Here is a 27,838-nt window from a genome sequence, read left to right as displayed (position 1 = left end):
AATTGCACTCACTGTAATGTCTCTAATGTTGGGAACAGTGTCAGCACCTGGCAGTTTCAATAAATACTTGTTGAATGAATTTTAGAGCCCAGTGACAGAGAGGCAGCCTGTGTTGTTCATCTCACCACATCCTGGGCTCAGACATTCCAGTGGAATGAAGTGGTTATAAGGGAGGAGATCATATGTTCACATTCAAAACTCAAGATTAAAAGAAAATTGTTAAAAATCGCAGAAAGGATGGACGGAGTCTTTTTGATCATGATGAGTACTAGTCTTCCAACTCTAGGAAAATCAGTTTGCTTTCTCTGGTAAATAAGTTGTTGTTAATAGTTGGACTCAAATGAAATATTAAAAGAAAAGTTACCCAGTGAAAGTTGCCACCCTAAGATGAGATACAGAAATAGATCGTAAGCTGGCAACATAGGACACAGACCCCTACTGCTGTCTGCAGAGGACACAATGACAGATAAGACCCACACTGCAAATTCCCAAGAACCAAGAACAGAGAAATGCCAAGAAATTTTGAGACAAAAGATTGAGAGGCAGCATTTTAATATACAAACAATAAGGAGAGGCCAGAGCCTCGCTACGCACAGTGTGCCTGTGGCCCGGCAGCATCAGCGTCTCCTGGGAGCTGGGTAGGAATGCAGACTCTCAGGCCTCACCCGACCTACCGTTTTCCAGCAAGATCTCGGGTGATTTGTTTGCACATACATGTACGCAAAGCACTGGGCGAGACCATTGATTAATGTAGGCTCTTGCTCTTACAATATATTTTGAGGTCAAAATAAACCCACTTAAAGCATTTTTAGCTCATTATTTGCTCCATTCTCTCCACCTCTGAGCAGGATCAACACGTGTCACTGTTCCTGCTCTGGAACTTGGAGCCTGTCTTATGAATCACAACAGCATAAAGAAGTTTGCCGCACCAGTTCTGCAGACAGCTTTAATGGGTTACAAATTGGATTCCAAAACTTCCATCAGCTGCTCCTTGCGCAGCACCCCCTGGAGGTAGGTCGTATGAAGATTTCTGTTTTTAGAGATGATGGAACTGGGGCCCAATGAAGCTTTGATTCACCCAAGGGGCACCGAGCAAATTGGCATTTTGGCAAATCCCAGCCAAAATGGGAACTCAAGCTTTTGAGTTTCCTGTGTGTGGGGAGCATCAAGTTTTTTGGTCTCTCTGTTTTTATAAGGGGGGAGTTTTTGCATAAGAGATTTTAAGAAAGAACACATTCAGATAACCTTTAAGTGAGCTACTGAATAGCAACCATGCACGTGCGGGCCCCTGGGCATATGGAAGCTTCGGAAAGAACCGTCCAGTGGAGAAAGCTGTCAGTCCAGGGACGGCCCTGCCCTGCCCTGCCCAGTCCCACGCTCCTGCTGCAGCCAGGCTGGGAGGCTCTGCAGCCAGGAGCCTCGGAAAACCTCAGGGCAGATGTTCGCTCATCAAGGATGGCGGCGGGGGCGGGGGAAGCACTGTGGATGAGGCTATGGAGGAAATGTGTCGCCATCTAGATGACAACAGCTCATCCCCAGGAGGAAGCTCACTCCGATTCTTTCATTTCTTTCACAGGTTCGGAATAGCTGATATAATCGGACTCTGTCTAAATATGTGTGGTGTGGGTCATTGGATTGAACTTTCTAATTAATTCTAATTTCCTTGGAGCAAATTGGAGCCACTCAATGACTCAGAAATGGTCAAGACTGTACCTTTGGCATTGACACCAATGTGCTTCTTCCTACCTCCTCTGATTTAAGATTTCTCTGTCAATGCCATCGAAACAAAGCCCCCAAATGTGGATTATTCAGCTTACTCTGTTTCACCCATGTGCATGGTGATTCTCCTAGGGTCCCCTAGAGAATGATTGCCAGCGGGGTGGCTTGAATCCCCTCCCGTCCTCTCTAGACATGCATATGCAATGGGACATATTTATGTATACTTTTTTAAAAAACAAAAAGACAGTGCACTTTAAAATTCCATGTAAAAAGTATTGCTTTTCTAATGTGCTACAGTGCTCCTGCCTGCCTGCTTGCTACACGGTGCTACAACGGGTACAGTCACGAGGAATTCAAGGCTGAAGATACTTTGGATTTTTGGATGACACCAATGCAGCCCGTACCTTGCACCTTGAACCCTGTTCTGAAGCCCGTGTAGTTTTGGGGCTTGGCCTAAGGCAAAAACTACAAAGCGTCCTAATGAGCAGAATTACTCGACAGGAATGTATGTGCATATTTGACATAGTTTCTTCTCTGGAGGGGTGGCCCTCTGGCCGTGACCCCTGCCCTCTCCAAGGGTGAGGGAGGAGCCCAGAGAAGGAGCTTTTTGTTCCTGCTGCCAGTTCTACAGCCACTACGGCCCCAGGGACCTGCCCTGCTCGGCGTGGGCCCGCAGAAGCCCTGCAATTTCCATATGGGTGGGTGATCTCAGAACGATGGACAAAGCTGTGCGGCCAGCCTACAGAGGAGAAAGAAAAGGATAAATAAATTTCATCTTATCTGCCCCCCGCCCCAGAGGGGAAAGGCAAGTTTGGAGCTGGGGCTATGCTTGGGGCGTAGGAGTCTATTCCAAGAATCTAGAGACCTCAGGAGAGGAGGAGGTTCAAACGGCATGAAGAGCACAAGAAATGGGTCCCTTCCATGGAAACAGCACTCACTCCTGGGAATGTGTGCTACTGAAATAAACAAGGGTCACCTGGTTTCTAACACTTTTTTTTTTAAAAAAAAAATGGAAAACAGAGAAAAGAAAAGAACTCTTGCTGTTCTATTATACAGACCTAAGTGAAAGTTAGCATTTTGGTATATTTCCCTCCAATCTTTCCTCCTGTGCGAATTTGTTGTTGGTTTTTAAATAGAGGAATGATAGTATACTTCAACTTTGAACTTGCTTTTATTTGTAACTTACCGTGGTATGCTATAAAAATTTTCCTTGTTCTTACACAATGTTAGCGCACAATGTTTCTTTTTGGCTTTATAATTTTCCATAGTTTACAACCATTTCCCTTCTATTGCAGACTTATGCTGTTATCATAAACTCAGTGTAAAAAGCATTTTCCCATTGTTAACTATGTCCTAAGGACTGACTCTTAGAAGTGGGCTCACGTGCCGCAGCACTTGCACATTTTTACCCCCTGATGCGCGATGCCACAGCACTGTTTACACTGCCGGGGCAATGCCGGGAGCTGCCAGCCTCACGGCTACAGGGTGCGGCTACAGGAGCTGCACCCGGAGGGGCGCTCAGCAGGCAGCTCTGGCCATTCTCTACAGAAAGCTGGAGGCAAAGGTGGAGGCTGAGCTCTGCAAGGGCAGCTACAGTCTCTTCTGAGTGGGCTCAATCCTGTGTCCACAATTCCGAAATCTAAACAGCTCTAAAACCCACACTCTTGGTAACTCCTTTGGAGGTAAAACCCAAGCTGAGGCTGTCTATGATCCTTATTTAGCCTAGCGTGAGTATTTTTACATTTTGCTGTGAAAATGGGTTTGATTAGGCAGGGGGCATCCAAGACCCCACTAGATCATTCTCTACTATATATACGTGGAATTACTTCCTAAAATGCAAAAAATTCTTTTAAAGAAGCAGGTGGGAAGTGTTAACACCCAGCTTAAGACTCTTCAGGCTTTCCTCTGTGCACCAGGATGGAATCCAGCTTCACACAAGGTATAAATAACTACAGTGCATAGCAAAAAGCTAACCGAGTTGGAAGAGACGAACAGAGTGAGCTCAAGGGAGAGGATGGCCATTCTGCGCTGGGGTGGAGGTGGGGGCTGGTTAGGGGGAGGCAAGGGAAGGAAGTGGCCTTTCAGTGGGACCCCAAAAGATGGCACAGGGGCTTCTCAAAACATAGGAGATTCTTTCTCCAAAAAGGCCTCATGCCTCCCTGGACTTTGTTTTACCACCCTTTATACGTTGGTATTTGTGGGGTTGTTTGATAAATCTTGGTCTCCACAAGGTCAGGAACTCGATCTGGTCTGTTCAGGGCTGCCGGCCAGCACCTGGCACAGTGCCTGGCATTTGGTCGGCACTCAACCAGCATTGCCGAACGAGGGAATGCTGCGTGAGAACATAACGGCGTTGATTTCGAGTTGATGAAGAACCTGAGCAACCTAAAGCCTAATGAGTATTTTCTGACATGGGATAATAGTGGAGAAAAAGCACAGATTTGAACAGATTTTAAGCAGGGGAGTCTTGTCACAGCCCCTTCAGGGAGGAGCATGAGTGTTCCTGCACCCCACCCTGCTGTGCTTTGTGTAAGCAGGAAGAAGAGTGTGAGATTACTATGTTTGGGGGAAAGAGCCACAGGGCTGGTCCCAGGGAACACGCACCCTGTAACAGGGTCCATCTGGAGATGACAATCCGCATCTGTGGGCTCAACTGCGGACACAGAGAGCAGGGACCCCATCCAGCTCAGGAAGTATGGCCAGAGAGGCCATCTGGGGAGGGTGAGTGTCCCTTGCATGCCTCTGCCAGAGCCTGGGACCCAGCCTGTGGCGTGGAGCTCCCCTGGGAGCCAGGCGTGGCGAGCCCTGCCCAGCTACACTGCAGGCCTGGAGAAGGAGAATCTGGCTGTGTCCTGTAGAGATGGGGGCTCGGGCAGCATGCACATGTTGGGGGTGTCTTTCAATATGGCAAGAACTCATCACAAAAAGACAAACAAGCATAGTCTCTGCCTTCAAGAAGTTTTTCAATTTGATGGGCCTTTGAAGAAGCTGCCAGAACAAGACCTTCAAAGGGTGAGCCTCTGGGGTCCCGGGCTCAGTCTTCCTCTCTCTGGTGGCCCTGAAGAGCCTGGGTGGCCCATTTCCTTGAACTGTCTTCTAAACCTAGCGAAAATGCCTCGCTGGCTGTTCTGGAAGTTCTGCATTTATAGTTAACTTTAAATGCTGAGGAGAGAAAACAATTTCACAACATGAATTCTTTCAGTCTTCCAGAGGAATTCCCAAGTAATCCCTGCTGCTAACATCTGAGCCTCCACAGGAAGATGAGTAAGAACGTGATATGGGGATTATGACAAGGACTGGGCTTTCCCCTTACATGTGAGGCACCAGGTACAAGCCTTGGTACTCAGTAGGGCCCTGTCAGTAGTTCCCTTCTCCCACTGAAACTTCTCACCTGGTGCATGTAGACACTGTGCTCACCCAAGTCACCCTTGGGACATTTGAGTGGGAATCCTGAATCAACCTGGACGCAGGTGGGCAGCACATGACTGGGCCATGTCACATGGGGTCTAGAACCTGCCTTGCCTGGGGCATGCTGCCCACCCTGCCTGGGCACCCGTGCCAGGGTGCTTTCCCTAGCATGCTCCACCTTCTGCCCCTTCTCCTGTTTAGCACCTCGGTCCCTCCCTTCCAGGCTTAGAGCCCCGCCCTGGTCCTCAGGCTGGCCTGGTTCTTCCTGATCCAGCACTTCACTGGGACTGGTTATCTGAACCAACTTGCGTTTCGGTACTGCCTCAACCAGGCTTTCTCAGCTGCGGCACTGTTGGTATTTTGGGCCTGATAATTTTAATTCTCTGCTGCTCTCGTGCCTTGTAGGATGTTTAGCAGCATCCCTGGCCTTTACCCCCTAGATGCCAGCTGCACTCTCTCCCTACTTATGACAAATAAAAACGTCTCCAGACATTCTGTCTCCAGGCATGGTCTACTGCCATCCCTATTTTGCAGAGGAGCATAGAGAGGCTCAGAGGGGTTAGGTGACCTACCCGAAGGCAAACGGTCACTGAACCCAGATTCAAACTCTTCAGCATTTACTGTCAAACTCCATGCTCTAACAATCAGGCCTGAGTTGTCTAAAGTGCAATAGATCCCATGGCTCTTCCTCCATCTCCAGAAAGCAGCCACTTCGCTCTCTGGCCTGTGACAGACCTCCTGACTATCCCAGCTAACCGGGGACTTGCAGAGCTCATGCCCGCCTGCCCACAGGCCTCCACTCTCAGGCTCTTCGGGCATCAGCAGTGGTCACTCCCGAGAGGGGCCTGGGCCTTTGAGGTACAGGCCTGTTCCAGATTAAGGGCCGCCCCCTTCTCCTCCAGGGTGACCCAGCAGGGAGCTCATTAACACAGATCCTTTGTCAGACACAAAGTCTGGGAAAGGAGGCTCTTATTTCCAGCAGCCCATGCCTGTTCCATATGAGTTTCAAGAGGGTCTGTGCTCTACAATGATCTCAGAAAGGGCTTTGAGGGGAGCTGGGGTTCACATGACCTGGAGACGGGATGGGGTGGCTGCTCTTCGGGTGTGACTGAGGTGCTCAGCAGCTTGAATCACCGCTCAAATGTGGCCCAGCAAGAGGTGCTGTCCCTGGGCTGGGAGAGGACTCTCTTGCCCTCTCCAGGCTTTTGTTCCTTTGAATTGTGGCTGTTCAGAGACTATAAAGATGTCTGTTTAAAGCATTAAATTATAGTGCGAACATTAAGGATATTGGAGTCAGACCTGGGCTTGCATCTCTGCTCTGAGAATCAGCAGTTTGTAAACCTCAGGACAGTTACATGACATCTGTTGGCCTGTTTCCTTATCAGTAAAAATCGGGGGTCACTATCTCACCAGATTGTTGAGAGGATGAGAGATAAGAATAGAAAAGGTTTAGTTCCCATGAGTTCTCTAGAAATAGTACCTACTGTAATCATCAGGAACAGCATCACTCACTGGTGATTTACCCCCAAAGTTTAGGGGTTCCTTCATGCAATTGTTGACTCATTCCCTAACAGGTGGCAGGCACTCTGCTAGGTGTGGGGATTCAGCAGGGAGCCAGAGACACAGATGCTTCAATGTGACGACACTGATGACGAGGGGACAGTTAAGGGGATGGGCTTGGGAGTGTGATGGAGCTGGGGGGCACTAGCCATGTGATGCTGGGCATAGAATCTGACCATTTGGTGCTTCCACTTCCCTGAGCAAAATGGCAGCAGCGATGGAACCAACCTCACAAGGCTGCTGTGGGATTTAAATGAGATGGTCCATGGCAAATGCTTGGTACAGAACCTGGCACACGGTGAGCCCTCATGACATTAAAGTTATCATTATTGTTATCGCCATCATCCCCCTTATGAGGAAGTTGATTTAAGAGGCCTGAGTCTGGAAGTGCAACTTCAAGCAGGCTGGCTTGACGGCATGGGCAACTCCATAGAGTGGATCCGTGTCAGAGAGACCCTTTCCAGAGTCCCCACTGGACAGAGCTTCCCCATCCAGGTGGCTGCCTCAAAGCCCACAGCCGCAACTGCCTAACTGGATGAGGCTCGGGGCCCAGCCAGGCCCACGCATGCCCCCAGGGTGGTGTTGTGAAAGGTTAGGGTTGGAGGTTTCCCAGCTGGAAGGCTCCAAGCGTTCACCCTGGATCATCTCATTGAAATCCCACAGCCGCCTTGGGAGGCTGATTTTGCTGCTCCTGCCAAATGGTTCTTTGAATTCTGGGGGCTGTCAGGCACATTTCAGGACTGGAAGTTAAACAGCTACTTGTTAATTACCTACAAGTCTCACCTTGTCAGTCAGGCTGCTGTCGCAGGCTGGGTGTGCCAGGAGCAGCCGCACCATGTCGGTGTTGCCGTGGTGACAGGCCAGCATGAGGGCCGAGGATCCGTCGTGGTCCTGCAGGTTGACATCTGCCTGGCAGCTCAGCAGCGCTTGAACCATGTCCTCCCTGTCATGGCCGACTCCCAGCATCAGCGCAGTCTGGCCTCCCTGCACACAGGGCCACAGGGGTGTGCTGAGGTTACCGCCAACAGGAAGGGCCCCCCTGCAGCCTGGGTGTGCTCAACAAAGACTTCTCAAGAAAATGACCATTGACCCGAATCTCCTTCTGCTCTTGGTATGGGACACAGTCTCTGTTTGGCACCTTTCTACTCTTCCAAGACAACAGTCAAATGCTATATCTTTTCTAAAGCCTCCCCTAACTCCCCAGGCACCGGATTCATAACACGGCACTTACCACTTGGTATTGCAACTTGCCAGTCTCTGTCTTTCTCATGGACTGGGGCATTATTGATGGCAGGGAATAAGTTTTTTTTTTTTTTGGTCTCTGTCTTCCAGTGCCTAGCACCAAGTACGTGCCGATAAACGTTGAATGATGGAACAGATGAAGGTTGAGTGCTTCAGCACTGCAGTATCTAACTGCCCGCCCTGGCCCAGCGTTCTCCAGGAAGCCTTGGTCTGCTCAACGCCTCCAGTACTTTCAGTTTAATGATACCCAGAATGCTCTTGTGTCAACAAGATCTCTGTCTGCACATCCCTGTGGTCATTTCTACTCTACAGCTACTGACAATAATCTCGGACATCCCTAAAATCATCAGTGGATGTAGCCATGGAGTGAAGCCAGAAAGCAAGTCCAGGCTGCAGTCTGCAGCTTACCAGTGTGTGACCCTGCCCACGTCACTCGTCTTTCCAAATCTTGGCTTTTCTTTTTTTTCTTTTTAATTAATAGGCCATTTAAAGGACTTTATTGGCTTTTATTTTCTTTAAAAATTAATGTAATAATGATTTGTCCTGTGTACCTCATAGGGCTCTTGTGTGAATCAAATGAGATAAAGGATGTAAATATAATCATGTGTGGTAGCAATTTTTCTCAAATTGACTGTCATTTCTCATTGCCCATAGATTTTCTTGTATATATAATATTATATATAGTCTTATAGTCCTCCCATATGATTTTATTATATGGTTTGCCTCAATGCCAAGCAGGTTTCTCTGATGGGACACCAGGCTTTGTAAGGTTGCAAGAATAAAGTAAGGACTATGTACTCTGTCCTTTTAGATCCTCCAAGGCTCTGAATGCACCATCTTACACGTATATTTTTTCTTTTTCTTTTTCTTTTGAGACAGAGTCTCACTGTGTTGCCCAGGCTAGAGTGCCGTGGCGTCAGCCTAGCTCACAGCAACCTCACACTCCTGGGCTCAAGCAATCCTCCTGCCTCAGCCCCCTGAGTAGCTGGGACTACAGGCATGTGCCACCATGCCTGGCTAATTTTTTTCTATATATTTTTAGTTGTCCAGATAATTTCTTTCTATTTTTTCAGTAGAGATGGGGGTCTTGCTCTTGCTTAGGCTGGTCTCGAACTCCTGAGCTCAAATGATCTGCCCGCCTTGGCCTCCCAGAGTGCTAGGATTACAGGCGTGAGCCACCGCACCCAGCCCATCTTACATGCATGAAGTGCTGAGGCCTTGTTTGCTGATGTGTTGACTGATTAAAACTCCAGTCTGTGGTCAATGATGAACTATGCTTCCCTGCCCAGAACGCTGAGGCTAAGAGAAAAGGAAAGGGGTCTGGAATCAGAAAAATCCTGGCTCTGTCATTGATTGCCTGTGTGATTACGGGTAAGTTAAGCTCTCTGTGACTTTTCCTGATTTGGTAAAGTGGGAATGATTAACAGGATCACCTGCCTCATGGGGTTGTGCTAAGACCCCAGTGCTTAGCAAGTGCTAGGCAGGTGTTAGCTGTTATTATCATCACGAGGCTTAGAGGTAGTGTCTGACAAACACTCTGCACGTTGTAGGTGCTCAGTACGTGGGCATATATTATTAGATATCCTGGTTCCCCATTTCTCTGGAACCCAGACAGATCTTTCCAGAGAAGCCTGTTTGCTTTTTTGGTTTTTTAAACTCAGCCCTGAGGTATTGGTTGTTTGCTGGACTAACCAGACCATGAGGCTTCCATCCAGACCCCTCTCTCCAACTGTTATTAAAGCCAGATGACATATGCAGATTGTCCTCATGCCTGTGCCCCTGCCTGAGGCTGGGCCTCTTCCTCCCCAACCACCGTCCTGGTCCAATTCAGTACAATTTAATTCAATGAGCATTTGCAGAGTGCTACTCTACTCCAGGCACTGCACCGACCCGGAGATGCAAAGAGAAGTCCGCAGCTTGTCCCTGGAACACTCCTGGCTCATTTCCATTTAATCGGGTACCTCCCCCTCACGTCTCCCGCAAAGGCCCTTGGGAGCTGCAGCTAGGAATTCTCATCCCTCCCCTGGTGGCCTGGGATGAGCCCCGAACCCTCCTAGAGTATCAGTTTCTCCTCCATAAAAAGAAGGAGTTGATTTTGATCGTCTTGCAAGCATTTCCTCTTTCAAGAGGGCCAGTTTAGAAAAAAAAAGTAACATGTTTGTCGGGAACATTATTTAATATGAAAACAGCTGTATTGAGTTTTGTGGAATCGGAGTTGTAGGTGGGTGAAAGTACTTTGAAAACCAGGAAGAAGTCTACAAATATCTGTTTCTTGCCATCACTAGGGTTGCTATCAGATGCAATGTGCGAAGCAACTCTGCCATCAGGTTAGGCTACTATCTGTCATCGCTTCAGGGGAGTGTGGGACAATGGAGTTAAACAGATTGTTGGGGGTCAGTTTTCCATGGGTCTCTTGCTTTTCTACATGTCTTGTGAGTAAAGCACACAAGAATCTGCCCTTTTGTTCTGCACTATATTTTTAAGGATGTTTATACAGTGAAGAGCCTTGGAAGATAGAGATAGTATCTCCTGAGAAAAGGGCAGGCTTGCCTGTTATAAAAGATTCAGGTTCACTGAGCTCAGGGTTGCTGTCCTGTAATACAAGTTGCTCCATGCTCAGGTATCCAGCCCTCCTCACGCTGCCCTGTGGGAACTGGGCATTAGGCAATGCTGACACCGTGGCTGCTGCTACAGCTGTGGGCAAAACACTGTCCTTTGTCTGTGGTACAGAGGTCTCATGTCTTCCTCCAGCATCCATGAAACTGTAGCAGACTAACGTGTTAGCTTTAATGTAGGGTAAAATCTCATGTTCTTCCCAGTTCTTGTCAGTTATGCTACTGTAATATCGATGATCACTCTGGGGGAAAGGAGAGTTAAATGCACTCTATTCATTCATTCTATTCATTCCTGCATGGTCAAAAATAGGCAAATAACCTTCTGAGTAGTTCTCATTGTTGCTTGTGGAGCCTTGTCTAACTCAAAGCCCTGCTGAGTAAGGCCCACATCCCTACCCTGTGCTCTCAAGTAGAGGAGCCCAGAAGCTGAACAGAGACATTCCAACCCTCCAAGTTGCCTTGCATACCTTTGCTGTCATGAGATGTTTTGGTTTTTTTTTGCATGAACTCCAATCAACTTCTACTTAATCACTCTATGAAACGTTCAGAGTATCTGGTTTTGGTTCAGTTTTAAAAGTTACCAGAGCTGTCTAGAGTAACAAATGGGCTACTTTGGTAGACATGAGTTTCCTGACACTGGAGGTAATGGAGTTGGAGACCACTATAAGGAAGCTGGAGACCATCCGGTAGGATTTTGCAAAAGAATAGGGAGTAGACCTAGGTGACCTTTGAGGGACCTTCTGACCTGATGCACAGGTGACCCAGGGAATTAGTGGAGCCCACACATCCCGACTCACTGGCTCTTGGCAGCTAACTGCTTTCCCACCCTGGCCTATGACACCACTCCTAGGGACTGGGACATGATTTGTGTGCCTGGAACAAGGGCACTCACATTGGTTGATGAGGAGCTAAGGAAGACAGGAGTGTTTTGAGATCTGATTATTTCAAGGACTAAGGAGGCACTCCAGGTACACTGACCAATCACCAGCAGAACTCTACAATAACTCTCTGGGCCAAGCCTAGGCTGGGAAGCGAGGATCTTCATGAATGATCCACCAACAATCCCGTCTGCTCTGGCTATCCATGCTTTTTCCCCATCAGGACAGGGACTCATGACCTTGTTAAAAGGCTTTAGGCAATGAAAGGATGACAGAGCTAAGAACTTCTTTAAAGAACTTGACCTCCAAAGAGCATCTTGCCTAGTTAGATGCCCCTGGGTCATGATCGAGGTGGGCCATCTATAGGGACTTTCCTAGAACAACCAACTAGCAAATGCCTTCTCAAGATGCTAACTGTGGGAACATTGGTTCAAGAAATCGAGTCCAAATGAAATTTGTCCAGTTTCAGACTGGGACCTCGATTAGAAGCTCACTGATCTCTGCCCCAGCCTGTTTGGGTCTCAGGAGCCTGTAAGGAAAACCAAATATACAGGCTTTGGAAGGATGTCATTTGGAGGCCCTCCAGCATTTTTGGGTTAAAAATGACATGGATCTATGTGGAATTTCTCACCCCACCAGCAGAATAGAGCTGGGAAGTGCCCTGCATTTATGAAAGAGGAGATCATGTTCACACCACCCACCTGAGTAGCTTGGATGTTCACATTTCCTTCTCTTAAGAGCTTCCAGACGACAGCCATGTCTTCATCGGTCTCTGGAGAAGCCAACGGAGTGATCATCACAGCAGTGTAGCCAGCTTTGTTCTGATGGTCCACATTGCAGACGCCTACAAGAGAAGCAGTGGATGCTGGAATAGCTCCCGAGGGGCCAGGAGCCAAGCTCCACTTTGGCATGTTGAGCAGGACGCTGACTGCTGGTTGAAATGCCAAAGAATAGAGCTATCCTTTCCACAGGTGGAGCCAGTGGTTTACATTTTTAGCAGCCTTTAAAACTGGCTACTTTTCTTTAAAACTTTTCTAAGGATACCCAGCAAGAGAGGTTCACAACAGAGCTAGAGATGGCCAAGGGGGCCAGTGACCATGACCTCATTTTCTAAAATGGAGCACAAGACATTCTTCCCATTTTACCGATACCGACACTGAAGGCCAGAGAAGTTACACAAACCCCTCAAGCAAAGGTGAACTGGGACCAGGACTCAGGTCTGTCCAGCTCTAGAGCCCATCACTCACCTGCCCACACGCTGTCTACAGCTGTGCGTTCCAGGTTTCACCCTCACTACCTCATGTTTACGTGCAGCTCTTAAACTGATGGCTGTGTCTGCAGGTCCTTTCCAAGGCCTAGTGACCTGCTATGCAATGTACCAGGGGCATGAAAAACACCCCAGGATAAACACGGGAAATCTTCCGGGAGCAACCATCTCACTTGAAAAAGGATGGGAGGAAAAACTCCATAGTTTTTATATTAAAACAATTCAGAATATACCTTTCACAATACAATGAAAAATCGGCATATTTTTAAAGATGAAGTAGTAAACGAGAATTCATAAGAAATTCTTGCCTTGTAGGCCTGGGGATGTGCATTCATATCACTCTCCACCCAAGGGGAGCTAGAGGATTGTCAGACGCAGACTGATATCCCTTATGTAAATCATCCCACCTCTCAAGGTGCAAATGATGTCCGCCTCTCCATTGAAAACCGAACGTCCCTGTACTGTTGCTCATCCGAAAAACCTAGGTGGCTCTTTTGGGTAATAATAAAACTATCTCAGGGAGTGGCATGGTGGCTCACGCCTGTAATCCTAGCACTGCGGGAGGCCGAGGCAAGAGGATCGCTTGAGGTCAGGGGTTTGGGACCAGCCTGCGTTAAGAGTGAGACCTTGTCTCTACTAAAAATAGAAAAAATTAGCCGGGCGTGGTGGCACATGCCTGTAGTTCCAGTTACTCAGGAGGCTGAGGCAGGAGGATCCCTTGAACCCGGGAGTTTGAAGTTGCTGTGAGCTAGGCTGATGCCACAGCACTCTAACCTGGGCAACAGAGCGAGACTCTGTTTCAAACAAAACAAAACAAAACAAAAAACGCTGGCTCAGTAAATCAAGTCACTTCGCTTTTCTTAGCATTTCCTCCTTTGTAAAGTGGGGATAATAACAGAACCTACCTCAGAGGGTTATTGCCAAATGTATTGAGTTAATACATTTTAAGCACTTAGAATAATGCCTAGTACACAGTAAACATTCAATAAGAGTTAACTGTTATTACCATTATTGTCCAGAATGGTATTCTTGTGGACTTAGGTGTTCATTGTAACAAATCTCGTTTATGAAAAAATGCCAGGGCTACTTACAAGTTCTGTGCAAGTAGAAAAACCAACATTTGTTTGATATTCCCTCCACCCCACAATTTTTCAAACAATTTTTAGAAATATGCCATAGTAATACCAGGTTGCCAGTGGATACAGAAAAATCAGTCTGGCTCATTTATCAGCCATTTCTCCCTCCAGCCCCTCGGCCCACTGTCATGAGCAGGCAGGCTACAAAAGCTGAATAATAACTCTACACCTCACCTCATAGCCCTGTTCTGAGAAAGACATGAACATTTGCATTGCCTTGTTAATAACTTTTTTATTTCTACCCCCTGAATATTTCCTGCTTGCTTTTAAGATGTGTGAATGAGCCTCAGGTTACCAGTTCTTCTTTTATCTCTTCAGAAACGTGACTTGTGGCTCAGTAGAATAAGGTCTGCCTCCTCCCCACGGGTTCAGAAAAGGGACTAAAAGGAGGCCGGGCGCGGTGGCTCACACCTGTAATCCTAGCACTCTGGGAGGCCAAGGTGGGCAGTTTGTTTGAGCTCAGGAGTTTGAGACCAGCCTGAGCAAGAGCGAGACCCCGTCTCTACTAAAAAAATAGAAAAGAAATTATCTGGACAACTGAAAATATATAGAAAAATTAGCCGGACATGGTGGCACATGCCTGTAGTCCCACCTACTCAGGAGGCTGAGGCAGGAGGATTGCTTGAGCCCAGGAGTTTGAGGTTGCTGTGAGCTAGGCTGATGCCATGGCACTCTAGCCCAGGCAACAGAGTGTGACTCTGTCTCAAAAAAAAAAAAGGGACTAAAAGGGGCTAAGGACCCAGGACTACGCAGCGAAGCCCACCCTTCCTGCAGGTGAGAGAGGAGACTTCACAACTGCCTCCTAAGGGAACCCAGGTTTGTGAGCATGACAGATCTGTCATCCTCAACACCCCTGCTGCAGATGAGGGAACGTAATGGCACTTTTAGCCCATTTTCCCCAAACGCCTTCATATTTTATGCTGTGGCTATTTAGCTGTTTCACTATGTGAAAGAGGAAATCTTCCAAACCACTTTAAGATTGATGAGTATTACCTGGATTCTTAGTCAACATCAGCAGATATTTATAACACCCAAGTCTTAGGTTGTCCTAGAGGACTCCCCTGGTGTGTTAGTCCATTTTGTGTTTCTGTAAAGGAATACCTGAGACAGGGTAATTTATACAGAGGTTTATTTGGCCCACAGTTCTGCAGACCGTATAAGATGCACAGTGCCAGCGTGTGCTTCTGGTGAGGGCCTCAAGGAGGTTCCAATCAAGGCAGAAGGTGAAGGGGGAGCAGGCATGTCACATAGCCAGAGAAGCAGCAAGAGAGGGAGGAGGAGGTGCCAGCCTCCCTCAAACAACAAGCTCTCAGGTGAACTCAAAGAGCGAAAACTCACTTATTACCATGGGGAGGGCACCAAGACATTCATGAAGGATCTGCCCCCACAACCCAAACACCTCCCACCTGGCCCCACCTCCAAAACTGGGAATCAAATAACCACATGAGATTTGGAGGGGCCAAACATCCAAACCATATAACTTGGTTATGGTGCACCCTCCACAAAATCCTGCACCGACTTCCCAGGCCCTTTCAAATAGGGTTCAGACTTCAGCCTGGCACTCAAAGTCCTCCATTCCTCCACGCTGTGGCTCCAACTCACCTTCCCAACCTTAGTCCACATCCCATCCAAACTGGAAACTGTTCTCCAGGCATCTTTCCTTTTCTCCAGCCTCCACGGAGTTCTCTCTGCCAGGGACACTACTCTGCGTGTTGGAACCCTGCCTGCTCCAGGGCACCTTTACTGCTGCCTGGACTGGACATGATCTCGCCTCTTCTGAATCCCTAAATCGCATTCTGCAGCTCCCGTGAACCATCGTCCTGCTCCGCCCTGATTGTTAGGCTACAAGCTCCTGGCAAACAGAGGGCTCACCTGGCTCACCTTGCGCCCTGATGCTAGCCAGTGTGGACCTCACGTTGCAGTTAATAAATACCTGATGAAGGATGAGTGACTCAGATTGACTCAAATTGGTCAAATGGAGCTATGACCTTTGTTAAAAGGTTTCTTATGAAAATGGGAAAATGTGACCTTCCCTAGAGGCAGTATGCGGTAGCCCTGAGATTGGACAGACCGAACACAAAATCTGACTCTACCCTTTACCGGCACCTTGACCTGAGCAAATTGTATAACTCTGGAACCTCAAGTTTCCTCAATGGCAACATGAGAATAATAACACCCACATCACAGGAATGCTGTGATGTATAAGTGATAAATACAGACAAAACGGTCCAGTCCAGCTCCTGGCATACAGAAGGAGCTCAGAACAGTGAAGAAGTTCCGTGCTGGAAAGACGCGTGGTACAAGAATTGCCCTCCAAGGAGGGGCCCGGACGGTACAGACGCAATCATGTCTCACCTGTCTCCAGCAGCAGCTTTGCGATGGAGAAGTTGGAGTGGGACACGCTGTAGTGAAGGGCAGTGTTCCCGTTGCGATCAGCCAAGTTGACAAGCAGCTTCAGGAAATGTGGGGAGTGAGGCTGGACCCCGTGCAGGTAGGCAGCCACCACGGCAGGGCTGGACGACTTCCGGCTGGAGACGCGGAACCACTCCTGACTAATGGTGTTCAAGCTTTGCCTCTGAAATTCCAAAAGAGTCCAATTCCAAGAGGTTCCCTGGCCCGGGGTGCCCCAGCTAGGGTTCCTAACTTATACTGGGAAAAGTCAGCTTCAGATGCTTCCACCTCTAGCCCTTCAGCTCCCTCCAGCTCTCCATGTGGGTTATTCCTGGGGGCTCAGAGCCAGTAGGGTTGAGAATGCAGCAGCGCACATTGTGCCTGTGCAATCTGCCCCCACGGGAGGTAAGACAACACGGTAACCAGGCACAAAGCACTTTACTGGGGATAGTTTGAGTCTATGGTAACTGTAGCTCACATCCCCTGTGTGCACACGGTTACGAAGACCCTCTCTCACGCTCACACAGCCCCAGACGCTACCAGGTCTCTTGTGTGTGGTTTTATTTATTTATTTATTTTTGAGACAGAGTCTCGCTCTGTTGCCCGGGCTAGAGTGCCGTGGCGTCAGCCTAGCTCACAGCAACCTCAAACTCCTGGGCTTAAGCAAGCCTTCTGCCTCAGTGTCCCGAGTCACTGGGACTACAGGCATGCGCCACCATGCCTGGCTAATTTTTTTCTATATATGTTTTTAGCTGTCCAGATCATTTCTTTCTATTTTTAGTAGAGACGGGGTCTCACTCTTGCTCAGGCTGGTCTCAAACTCCTGACCTCGAGCGATCCTCCTGCCTCGGCCTCCCAGAGTGCTAGGATTACAGGCATGAGCCACCGTGCCCGGCCCTCTTGTGTGTTTTTAACAGGCATAGCCGGAAAATCACAACATCTCACTGATGGAAAAAATGCATGCTGAAAGCTCACACAACATATTCAACCTATGTGTGGAATAAAACCCAAACAGGTGTGTTTGACTTATTTTTGGCTTTTAAACTTCGCTGGTGCCTTCAGAGTAAATGGTTTAATGGCCATGGCAGGACCTCACTCTCTGTAGTATTCAGGTCCTCTGGGACCATGAATGAGAAGAGTTCCAGAGCCAATGACATCAACCCCGTGCGTGACACAACCTAAGTGCTTAAAATGGATCACGTTTAGATTATTTGCCTAAAGGGAGGAAAAGCTGTTGGGATGTGATTATTAGAAATGATTTCACACTCACGCTGGGAAGAGCACTGGATTTGGTGTCACAAAATCAATGTGACCAGGTTAAGTCCTGGCTCAGCTGTGTGACCTTAGAAGTCATATAACATTTCTGAACCTTGTCCCTATTACAAAGGGGGGCTGGCTCCCTTCGCTCCCATGGCCCTACAGAGTGAGGTCCCTATGAGACCTGCTTTGTCTCTAGGCAGGGATGAAGGAGGTGTCCTGTGTTTTGATCCTAACATGGATGTGGTGTCACACTTGCATATACACATCCTCTGGTCACTTTTCTAGGACAGAAACAGTGGAATCTTTTGTGGCTGAAACACTTCTATATATCAGAATATCTCCTTTACCCATGGAATCTTCAAGAAAATCTGTAGATATCCTAATATTAAGGAACAGAGGGGGTGGATTTTTAATGAAGAGATAAGAAAGAACTTAATTCTATAATTTAAAAATAAATAATAGGGCTAAGTGCGGTGGCTCATCCCTGTAATCCTAGCACTCTAGGAGGCTGAGGCAGGAGGATTGCTTGAGCTCATGAGTTCGAGACCAGCCTGAGCAAAGTAAGACTCATCTCTAATAAAAATAGCTGGGCACTGTGGCACGCACCTTAGTCCCAGCTACTCGGGAGGCTGAGGCAGGAGGATCCCTTGACCCTAGGAGTTTGAGGTTGTGAGCTATCATGACACCACTGCACTCTACCCAGGGTGACAGAGTGAGACTCTGTCTCAAAAAGTAAATAAATAAACAAATAACAGGAGTTTTGATCAATATCCACATCATATATTGGTTCTTTAACAGTCTGAGAATAGCTATTTGCCAAATCAGCTAGGACAAAACAATAAAGATGGGTTGGGCAAGGAATAAACACTGATGAAGTCATTGTTTTCACTCCTAGGGCTCTTCTGCAAAGGAGAGCAAAATGGCTTTTAAAAATGCCTACAAAGGCCGGGCAAGGTGGCTCACATCAGTAATCCTAGCACTCTGGGAGGCAGAGGCGGGTGGATTGCTCGAGGTCAGGAGTTTGAGACCAGTCTGAGCAAGAGCGAGACCCCCGTCTCTACTAAAAATAGAAGAAATTATCTGGCCAACTAAAAATATATATAGAAAAAATTACCCAGGCATGGTGGCGCATGCTTGTAGTCCCAGATACTTGGGAGGCTGAGGCAGGAGGATCGCTTAAGCCCAGGAGTTTGAGGTTGCTGTGAGCTGGGCTGACACCACGGCACTCTAGCCCGGGGAACAGAGGGAGACTCTGTCTCAAAAAAAAACAAATGCCTACAGGCTGTTCCATTGTGGGCCTTACAGCTGCTCTCATGACTGGGGAAAGTGTATATGCACCCATGTCCCTCGATTAAGAGTAGAACCCAATCGTTACATGTTTAAACTCTGTGGGCCACAAAGGAGTAAAGGAGCAAACACGTGTTTTCTTGTTTTCAGTCTCCTGACCCAGAGGTGCACTTCAAGGGAAACAGCACCAACCAGAGAATCAAATGTCAGGGCTGTGGGGATGGAGACGTGCCACTGCCCTGCTTTACTGAGGAGGAAACGCAGGCCCGAGCTTGGACTGATTTGCCCGATAGCTCACAGATGAGGGTCCTGGGAACAGAACCCCCGTTCCCACTCTGCATGCTTCTTCCTCTGCAGCTAGGTACTCTCGAACCTCGGGGCCATTCTCAGCCTAAGCCAGAGAGGCTGGTGACAGACACTGAGGGTCCAAAGCCTAATGGGGGCGGGGAAATGCCTCTGAGGCTCCTGCCTGCTTCTTGTGCACATCCACCAGTTCCGCCGCCTCAGGGTGACCAGTCACCTCAGACAGCAGCCTTTGGGGAAGCCAGAGAACACGCAGACTGCCTCAGGCAGGGGACAAAGTCACCCAGTCTCACTCTGAACTGAAGGGAAATTTTTACATGACAAAGAAAAATCAGGGTACCAAGAGTTGGTCAGTCGTGGTCCCAGTTTCCGGCAGATGTTGGCTCAATGCCCGGCATGCATTAAGAAATTCTTCTGAGGGTTTATATCTAAAGAAAACATATATATAGATGTTTACATAACCATTCTCTGTGTTGATAAAAAAAGACTTGCTTTCCTCCCCTTTCACTTCCCAGCAGCTCAAACACCCAAACTGGGCAAACACCCCAGGAGAGGGGCAGGCCTCAGAAACCTGGGTGGACATAGGGTCCCCACAACTCTGCTGAAGAGTGAGTCAAGCACACTGCCCGTTTCATCCTGCTTTTGTCAGGGGTCGGAGCAGTGACCAAAGCACTCGGGGGGACCACAGGTCCAGCTGTAATTCCTGACACACCGTGAAGAGGAAGGATGTCTTTCTGATTTTGGACCCAACATTTTCTGCCTGGGTGATTAGAAAAATTCAAAAAACCAATCCGTACCAGCAAACGTCTTTAAGTTATTCTTCCACGAAGGACACTGTAAGTACTAACAGGGTCAATGAGATGAGACTCATTTCAGGGGGTGTCCGAGTGACAAGCACTCTGCCCATGTTAGGAGGAGGGCAGGACCGGCACCAAGAGGCCTCAGTTGGGACTTACTGGCACTGGTCACTGCGCGGCCTGCTCACTCGTCACGTCCCACAGAGTCGCTGTGTTGGAGCAGCGCTGCGCACCCTGCGTGACCACCGGCTCCCTTCACTGTTCATCATCCTCCGGCACCCAGGCTGGGGATGGTGACGATGATGATAATGGTACCCACTAGTCTCCTCTCTACCATTTATCAAGAGCCTACTATGTGGCAGGCACTGCGCTAGGCATTTTACTTGCCTTTTCTCATACAGTGCCCAGACCAAACCGGGTCTATTGGTTGCTATTATCCACATTTCACAGATGAGGGACACTGAGGTGACCATAGCCTTAGGACATTGCCTAAAGTAACACTGTGGCAGAGGCAAGATTTGAATCCAGGTGTGTCTGACTCCAAAGGCAGTACTCTTCTTGCCATTCAGCATGACCTCTGTCACTTTAAAAGACAGGGTTATGTCAGCATGGCCAACGGGAGAGGCAGAAAAGCTCGTGGGTAAGAATCAGAGAGAGAGGGCTGGAATCCCCGTTCTGCTAGCTGCATCCCTTCACTCCTCTAAGCCTCTATTTCCACATCTGTAAAGTGGGGATTATAATAACCTCTACCTACAACAATTGTGAAAAGGATTATATAACACTTGTAAAGTCCTCCCCATTGTCAGTGCCAGGTAAATGTGGCTTTAGACATAGAGATCTGGCTGTGACAGTAAATGCCACAAAGGCAGGAGCCATATCTGATTAGTTCAACCAGCGCCCAGTGGATGGGTAATGAATGAACAGAGTAACACATGATCGAATGACAGGGTGGACATGTGTCCTTTTCCAGAGGACCAGCTGGCCCCACTTGTACCCATTTGACTCACCTCTCAGCCTTGGAGTGGGGGGCTTCTTCCCCAGGCCCACTTTCCTGGCCTGCGTGGCGGGTGCCCTCGGGGACGCCCTGCCCGGCCTCGCAGCTGGGGTGGGCGTCCTCGGTCCACCTGTGTTCTGGGCCGTCACATTTCTTCTCAGCCTCGCTGTCTGACAAGTCCTCGGGGGAGCTGTCCTCACCGCTGGTCTCCTCACTCGAGGTGGTCTCATAGCTGGGGAGGGAGACAAAGGTCACTTGTCCTGTCCTTCTTGCCCAGTGCCCGTGTCAACACTAACGAGAGCTGGGTGGGCCTCAGGTAACACTTGCTAATCTCCTCCTCCATTTCCTACACCTGCGACAGGGCCCTCAGGAATCCTGGTATCAGGGAGACATGGTAAAGGGCTTTGGCTCTGATGCTGGAGGCCATTTGGGGAACAAAGATAATTAGCTGTGCTCTTGGCAGCTAATACACAAGCAGCCCCGACCCCTGACTGGTTGATGCATTCGGGTGATACTTTCAGGCAATCCAGTGTCTCACGAAAGCATTTGTTTCTGGAATCCTAACGTTAGGCCCGGAGAGGGGTCCCAATCCAGGCAGACATGCCCCAACTCCACTCTGAGTTCTCTGAATTGCCTGACAAACCTTCCCGTCTCTGGGTGAGAGCGAGACCTCCCTTTTTAGGCCTCCTGCTCTGGCCCGGCTCGCACCCGGCAAAGGATGACTCATCCACAGCTTCTCCCAGCAGGGCTGCGTGGGATACCCCAACACAGCACCTGTCTTACTCGGCCGCAGTGTGTTTGAGCTATCGCTTGGAGCAGCTAAAGGGAGGGCACGGGCCACCTGACTTGCGGCCTCCCTCCCCGCAGTGACCCTTATGCTCCATTATAAGCAGCTCTGTTGAGTTGGCAGACCAGAGGCTATGGAGGAAAGCAAGCACTGGAAAATTTATAGATTCCCTGCTGGTGTTCAACAGGAGACCCCCAATGGAGGATGCTGGTGGTAAGATGAAGATTTTGGGCTCTGGGGCCACTGGACACAGCCACAGGGACTAGTGGCCATGGCCTCCACGGCACCCCTAAGGCCCCTTCTCAGAAGGGTGGCCCCTGTGGGTTTGCAAATCCAGTCTGCTCCCCGGTATGCTCATATTCTGTTTTGCTTAATCCCAAATATTTCTTCCTCTATTGTGCTTGGAACAACTTTTTGCTTTGGTGATTAAGAGAGTGGGAGATGTATAGCAGGTACCAAACAGCATTCATCTTAGAATTGCTCCCATAGAAACTCTGCCTGAAAGTTTTTTCATTCATTCAACAGGAATTTATTGAGCACCTACTATGTGCCAGGCACTGTTTTAAACTCTATGCCAAAGTCCCTGCCCTGGTGGAGCTTATATTCTAGGAGGGAAAGGCAGAAAATAAACATGTAAACAAATATTATATTCAGACAGTGATAAGAACAATGAATAAAATAAAAAAGGGCTATGGGATAGAGGGATGGGAGAAGGGGTTACTTTAGAGCAGAAGTTCCTAACCTTAGTGGACATTAGAATCACTTGGGGGTGTTTACAAGTCTGAATATGTGGACTACACCCAGATTAATTAAACCAGAGTCTTCAGGGAAGGGACCCAGGCATCGGGACTTTTTAAAGCTCCCTGGGTGTTTCCAATGTGCAGCCGAGGTTGGGAACCACTGCACTAGAGGACCAAATACTGAAGACGGTCTACTAGAGGAGCACTTTCAGCAGGCGACAGCAAATGTCAGGGCGCTGAGATGGGGCTGGGCTCAGCACGGTGGAGGGTGGACCTGCAGGAGCTGAGACAGCCAGAGACACGATCTGGTCCTCCCAGGTTTGGGTACAGAGTGGGGATTGGTGGGGGCATTTAAGCTGGGGAGAGGTGTGACCTACATTAGGATTTGAGATGAGGTTGATTCTCCTCTATCTATGAACCAGTGAAAGCGCTGGACGTTAGAGGAAGTGGGAACGACAACTGTAAGACATCCCATTTCATCATTTCTGATGTTTCCCTCACAGAAGCTGCAAAAATGACGTCACCTCTTGTTTGCCTCTAGTGTTTTCCCTTTTGGTGAGAATTAGCAGGGATTCTCACCTCTCTGGGCAGCCTTCAGGACCCACCAGGGGCTGGGCTGGGGTCCCCTCCTTTGGGCTTTCACAGCATCCTAGGGTCCTTGTCTAATGTAACTTATCTTAACACATCAGCATTTCCTCTTTTTTTTTTTTTTTTTTTGAGGCACAGTCTTGTTCTGTTGTCCCAGGTAGAGTACAGTGGCAGCATCATAGCTCACTGCAACATTAGACTCCTGGGCTCAAGTGATCCTCCTGCCTAAGCCTCCCAAGTAGCTGGGACTATGGGCATGCACCACAACACCCAGCTAAGTTTTCTATTTTTTGTAGAAGTAGGGTCTTGCTTTTGCTCAGGCTGGTCTCGAACTCCTGGCCTCAAGCAATCCTCCCACCTCAGCCTCCCAGAGTGCTAAGATTACAGGCGTGAGCCACCACACCTGGCCAGCATTCCCTCTTTATCTTATCTGTGAGCTAAAGGTCAGGACCATGATTTATTTGACTTTATCCCCACCACCTAGCACATTGCTGGCATTTAATAAATGTTTGTTGAATGATTGATTTAGAAAATATTCTAAATCCAACACTCAATTCTCTAGGATATATAAGCCTTGGTTCATGTTCTAAGTCAACAGACTGGTTGTTTTCTTTATCCCAAACACTTGGGTTTGGTTTACAGGAAGTTAAAGAAAAAATTAAATGGATGAAATTTGAAGTTCAACAAATTAACAGAGTTTTTACTAGTTTCAGTGTTGTGGTTCAGGTTAAATGCCTTCCTCAAAGGGGCCGTGTACCCTCCAAACTCCCAGAAGCCACCTGGAGTCCTGGCCTGGGGTGAGACCAAAGCCAAGACATATTAAAAGCAGAGGTTCCTACAGACCACCACAGTTGGCAGGAAGCCAAACACATGCAAACCCAAGATGGGGTTTTAAAGGGCCACTGAGATTAATTCCCTTGAAGAAGAATGAAAACCAGATGCCTCCCCCTAGGAAAAGAGAGTGCTAGGGACAACAGCAGGAGAGGTAGCAGGGGGGGCGGTCTGAGCTTCACAAGCGATGCTTACCCACCGTTAACCCCAACAAACTGAAGGTTCTTTTTGGTCCCATTACCTCCTGCACGGAAGCCATAGTCTTTCTTTTTCATTATGGATTTAAGGCTGGTCGACGGGGAGATCTCTAGGCAGACACAACATCACAGGTTAGAATGAACCTTGGGGACACATGGGAATGCAGCAAAACCAGGATCTTGCTTTGGGGGGATATAGGTTGCAGGCGTGTGGGGAGGTAGGGACAGGGAACCAGGTCATGTAGATCAAATGTTTGTGGGGGCCTTCTGGGAGGACCTGGCTTTCTGGTCAATGTTGGAAGAACTGCCCCTGTTAATGCTCCTCTAGGTATGGATGGGAGAATAGAGCTATTACAGCACTCTCAGAAGAACCATGTGACGTGGGTGCCACTACTGTTGTCCCTGACGGCTGGGAAATCTGAAGCTCAGATGTGTTCAGTGAATGGCGGAACTTGGGTCTCTGGACCCATCATCCAGCACCCACCCCTGCTCAAGGGCACCCCAGTGTCCTTCCTGGCTCACAAGTGCACGTTGACACCTATGATGTGGAGGTGGTGATGACACAGTGCTCAGGGCAGACACATGAGCAAGGGCATAAATCTCCTTGTGCTGTGCTCAATGGGAGTGGAAGCACTGTCCGGGGGAAAGACTAGAACTAGCAGTGGGATAATGAGAGGGCAGCCAACTTGTGATCCCCTGCAGGAAGCAGACTCTTCACATGCTGCCCGTGGAGCAAAGCAAAATATGGTTCCACTTTACCCAACAGAGAAGAGGGTTTGATCTGTTACAAGAGGAAGTAACAGCGAAAGGGCTGATTTCCACATGTGAGCATCACTCAATCCCCAACCCCCCACTTTTTTGTGCACACACACACATGCACACACAGAGAGAAAATATGTAGTGAACTATTCCAGACCTCAACATAATGTTCCTTCAAAACCGGGGTAGAGAAAACCTCTACTGTGCGAGAACCACAGAGAAACACAGGAATGCAAGAGCCCAGGAAATAGGAGAAAGAGGCTGAGGTTTGGAGCCCACGCAGCAGGGCCATTCTTGGCCCCAGATGCTGCCTTTGCACAATGCAAATGAGAGTAGGCCCCTCTGGGTGGATGCACTGCTTCAGCACATGACTTGGCAAAGGGAGCGTGGGCTGGATTTCTACTCTTTTGTGCCCCTCCTGGCTGGCATCTCTGTGCCCTGTGCTTTCTGTACAGCTGTATGTGGTGGCCCTGCAGTCAGACCCAACCTTAGAGCAAGGACAAGAGTAGAGGTATTGAGCCTCCACTGTCACACACATCAGTTTTTATTCCCCCGGGTTCCTGGAGATGCTAAAATCTTTTTAAAAATCATACTCATGCAATTGAAAACCTTTTTCCCTCTGACTCATGGCGTAGAGGAGACATGGTTCCCTGTCTGGGGCCCCAGTATTTACCCTTCGGTGGGGAGGAGGAGGCCGGGGGCTCCTTGTGCTGGGGGCCTTGGGCGGAGTAGGCGGACAGCAGCAGGTTGAGGGAGCTCAGCAGCTGGCTCTGGATGCTGCTCAGCTTAGAGGCCGGCTGTCTGATGGCGCTGGCCAGCTCCGGGTACCCGTGCTCCAGGCAGCTCCACTGCTCCTGCAGGAGCTCCTGGATCTTCTTCACGTATTGCCCAAGGGTGGCATCTGTTGGTGAGCTTGGTGGCCTTCCCGGGTGCTCCTTCCCTGGGAGCTCTGAACTAGGCTCCTGCCTCCCTGCTGGGGGAGCCTTTCTGTCACGGCTCCACGAAAAGCCTCCTGCTCCCCTGGCCAGGCCTTCGGCTCCTCCCGGAGGGCCTTCCTCCTGCTCTGCGCCTGCTTCTTCAATCCTGAGTTCGGTGGAAAGACAGCTTTGCAAAGAGGAGGAGAGGACCTTCTCAGGTCCCTGCAGCAGTGACAGCTGGGGAGATAGCACGTGTTCTGCTGGGCTCTGATCCCCTTGTTTGTGACTGTCTAGCCCCCATAGGAGACCATTCTCCCCTCCTTGGGCCCCCCAGCTTTCAGATTCTGTGATGCCCAGAAGGTTGACCTCAATGCTCTTGTCACATGACTCCCTGGTCAAGAGTCCATGGAGAGGGTCAGTGTTCACCGTGGCGTCAGTCTGGCCTTGAGCATCTCCGGCGGTCTCTTGGCTAAGCTTTTCTTCCAGCTGGGCGACAGCGCGCTCCAGCTCTCGAATCTTCTGCTCCCTGGCCTTCACTTCCTCTTCCTGCTGCTGGAGGGCAGCCCTGACCTGTGCCAGTTCCTGGGTTCTTCCAGACAACTCACCCTCGAGGGCCGAGACCTGCCGCTGCAGGCTGGGGACGCTGCCCGCACCCGGCCCGGCCAGGCCCAGGCTCTCCTCGGTGACCCTGACGCCAACGCTTCTCACGTCCACCTCCACGGGCGGCGGCGGGGGGATCTCGCTGATGCTGAGCTCGATGTCTTCCAGGGGCAGCTCGCTCTCGGGGATGGGCGACGGCAGGGGCGGGGGGCTCGGCGTGGGGGAGCCAGGGGAGAACACCACCTCGTGCTGGCCTTCCGCATCCTCCGGCCCTGCGAGTGCACCCGGGAACGAGGCAGGAGGAGCTGGGAGGGCGAGGCGGCTGGGGGCTGTCACGCCACCCTCCGGAGGCTCGGCTCCCTCCCGGCCCAGCTCCGGGGTTCCCGGCACCGGCTCTCCCGGTTCTCTCGCTTTGGGCTGCGGGGACGCCGGTGGGCTAGGGCTGCGAAAACCCTCGAATCCTTCACAGCAGATGCCGCCCTCGCCCTGAAGCGGAAGGGAGGTGGGCGGCGCGGGGGCACCCGAGCCTAGGCTGGGCTCCTCGGAGGCCCGGCTTTGCCGCAGCGTGGCTGGCATGCTGGATGCGCGCAGAAGCTGGGGCCGTCCACTCCCGCAGCCCAGCTCAGCGCCCTCCGGAGCAGCTGCCTCCAGCTGTCTGGCGGCCTCGGCCAGCACTGCCCTCCGGTGGTAGCTCGGCTCGCTCCCGCTGGCTGCGGCCTGGGGCGCAGTACCGGGCAGCAGGGACTGGGTTCGCTCCTGTGCCCCAAGCGACACTTTCCTCGGCACCCCCGGGGACCAGTTCTGGAGAAGCACGGCGGCCTGGGGGCGAGCCCCGCTGTTGGGAAGGCTGAAGTTTCGGGGCAAAGTGCTAAACTTGGCCTGCTTGGCCCTTCTGTGGATAGGAATCCTTTTGATGGTGTTTCCCTTCTCGATGTCATCCACATACTTGAGGAAGTCCAGGTCTAAATGAAAGCCATATGGGGTCTCCACAGAGTAAGGGTGGCTCTTTGGAGGGTCTTTCTCTTCATCCCCCTGAGAGGACTGGTCTTTGGCTGGGAGACATAAGACATGTTAAAAAAAAAAAAAAAAGAAGTACAGAGTTAATTAAGAATTATAGGGCCATGAAGCCTAATGTCTGTGATTTTGACTTAACACTATCACATGAGACTTCTCCTAAGTGTTCTAGCCTCTAAATTATGGCTGAGATGCTCAGTCTTTTTGGCTGTCCTGGGAAATCATCTTATTAAATCAATGTGTACTTAGCCAGTGTCTGCAAGGAGAGAGGTAGAGGGAATGGTTTCCAATTTGCAATATGTCATCTGAGTGACTGCTGTGGAATCCGCCTGCAGACCTGCAAAACAAAATTGTCTCATGCTGTTTTTTTTGGGGGGGGTTGAGTCACATAATTGCTGAACTGAAGTGGCCAGGAATTTGTCATATCAGGGTACTAATTGGCAATTATAGATATGGAAGGTTTTAAAGGATGAGATACACAAGTATATCTCACTATTAAAAAAGAAACTTGCAAAAAAAAAAAAAGAAAGTAACTTGCATTACTCAAA

The 27,838-nt window shown here is 49.5% G+C and overlaps 1 protein-coding gene across 1 annotated transcript in view; it reads right to left on the bottom strand.

Moving 5' to 3' along the window:
- Positions 1–548: 548 nt before the first annotated feature.
- Positions 549–27,838, bottom strand: part of KANK4 (KN motif and ankyrin repeat domains 4) — a 34,428-nt gene continuing 7,138 nt past the window's right edge. Inside the window, exons 2-9 of the mRNA XM_045547874.1 lie at positions 25,433–27,328; positions 23,999–24,110; positions 20,871–21,089; positions 19,407–19,494; positions 16,181–16,400; positions 12,124–12,266; positions 7,471–7,671; positions 549–2,458 (exon numbers count right to left, since the gene is read on the bottom strand). Coding sequence (XP_045403830.1) covers positions 2,354–2,458; positions 7,471–7,671; positions 12,124–12,266; positions 16,181–16,400; positions 19,407–19,494; positions 20,871–21,089; positions 23,999–24,110; positions 25,433–27,328 — 2,984 coding nt within the window. The 3' untranslated portion in view covers positions 549–2,353. The remainder of the gene's footprint in view (positions 2,459–7,470; positions 7,672–12,123; positions 12,267–16,180; positions 16,401–19,406; positions 19,495–20,870; positions 21,090–23,998; positions 24,111–25,432; positions 27,329–27,838) is intronic.

The sequence above is a fragment of the Lemur catta genome, chromosome 3 (assembly GCF_020740605.2).
Source record: "Lemur catta isolate mLemCat1 chromosome 3, mLemCat1.pri, whole genome shotgun sequence".
NCBI lineage: Eukaryota > Metazoa > Chordata > Mammalia > Primates > Lemuridae > Lemur > Lemur catta.
This window is presented reverse-complemented; position numbering and strand designations above follow the sequence as displayed.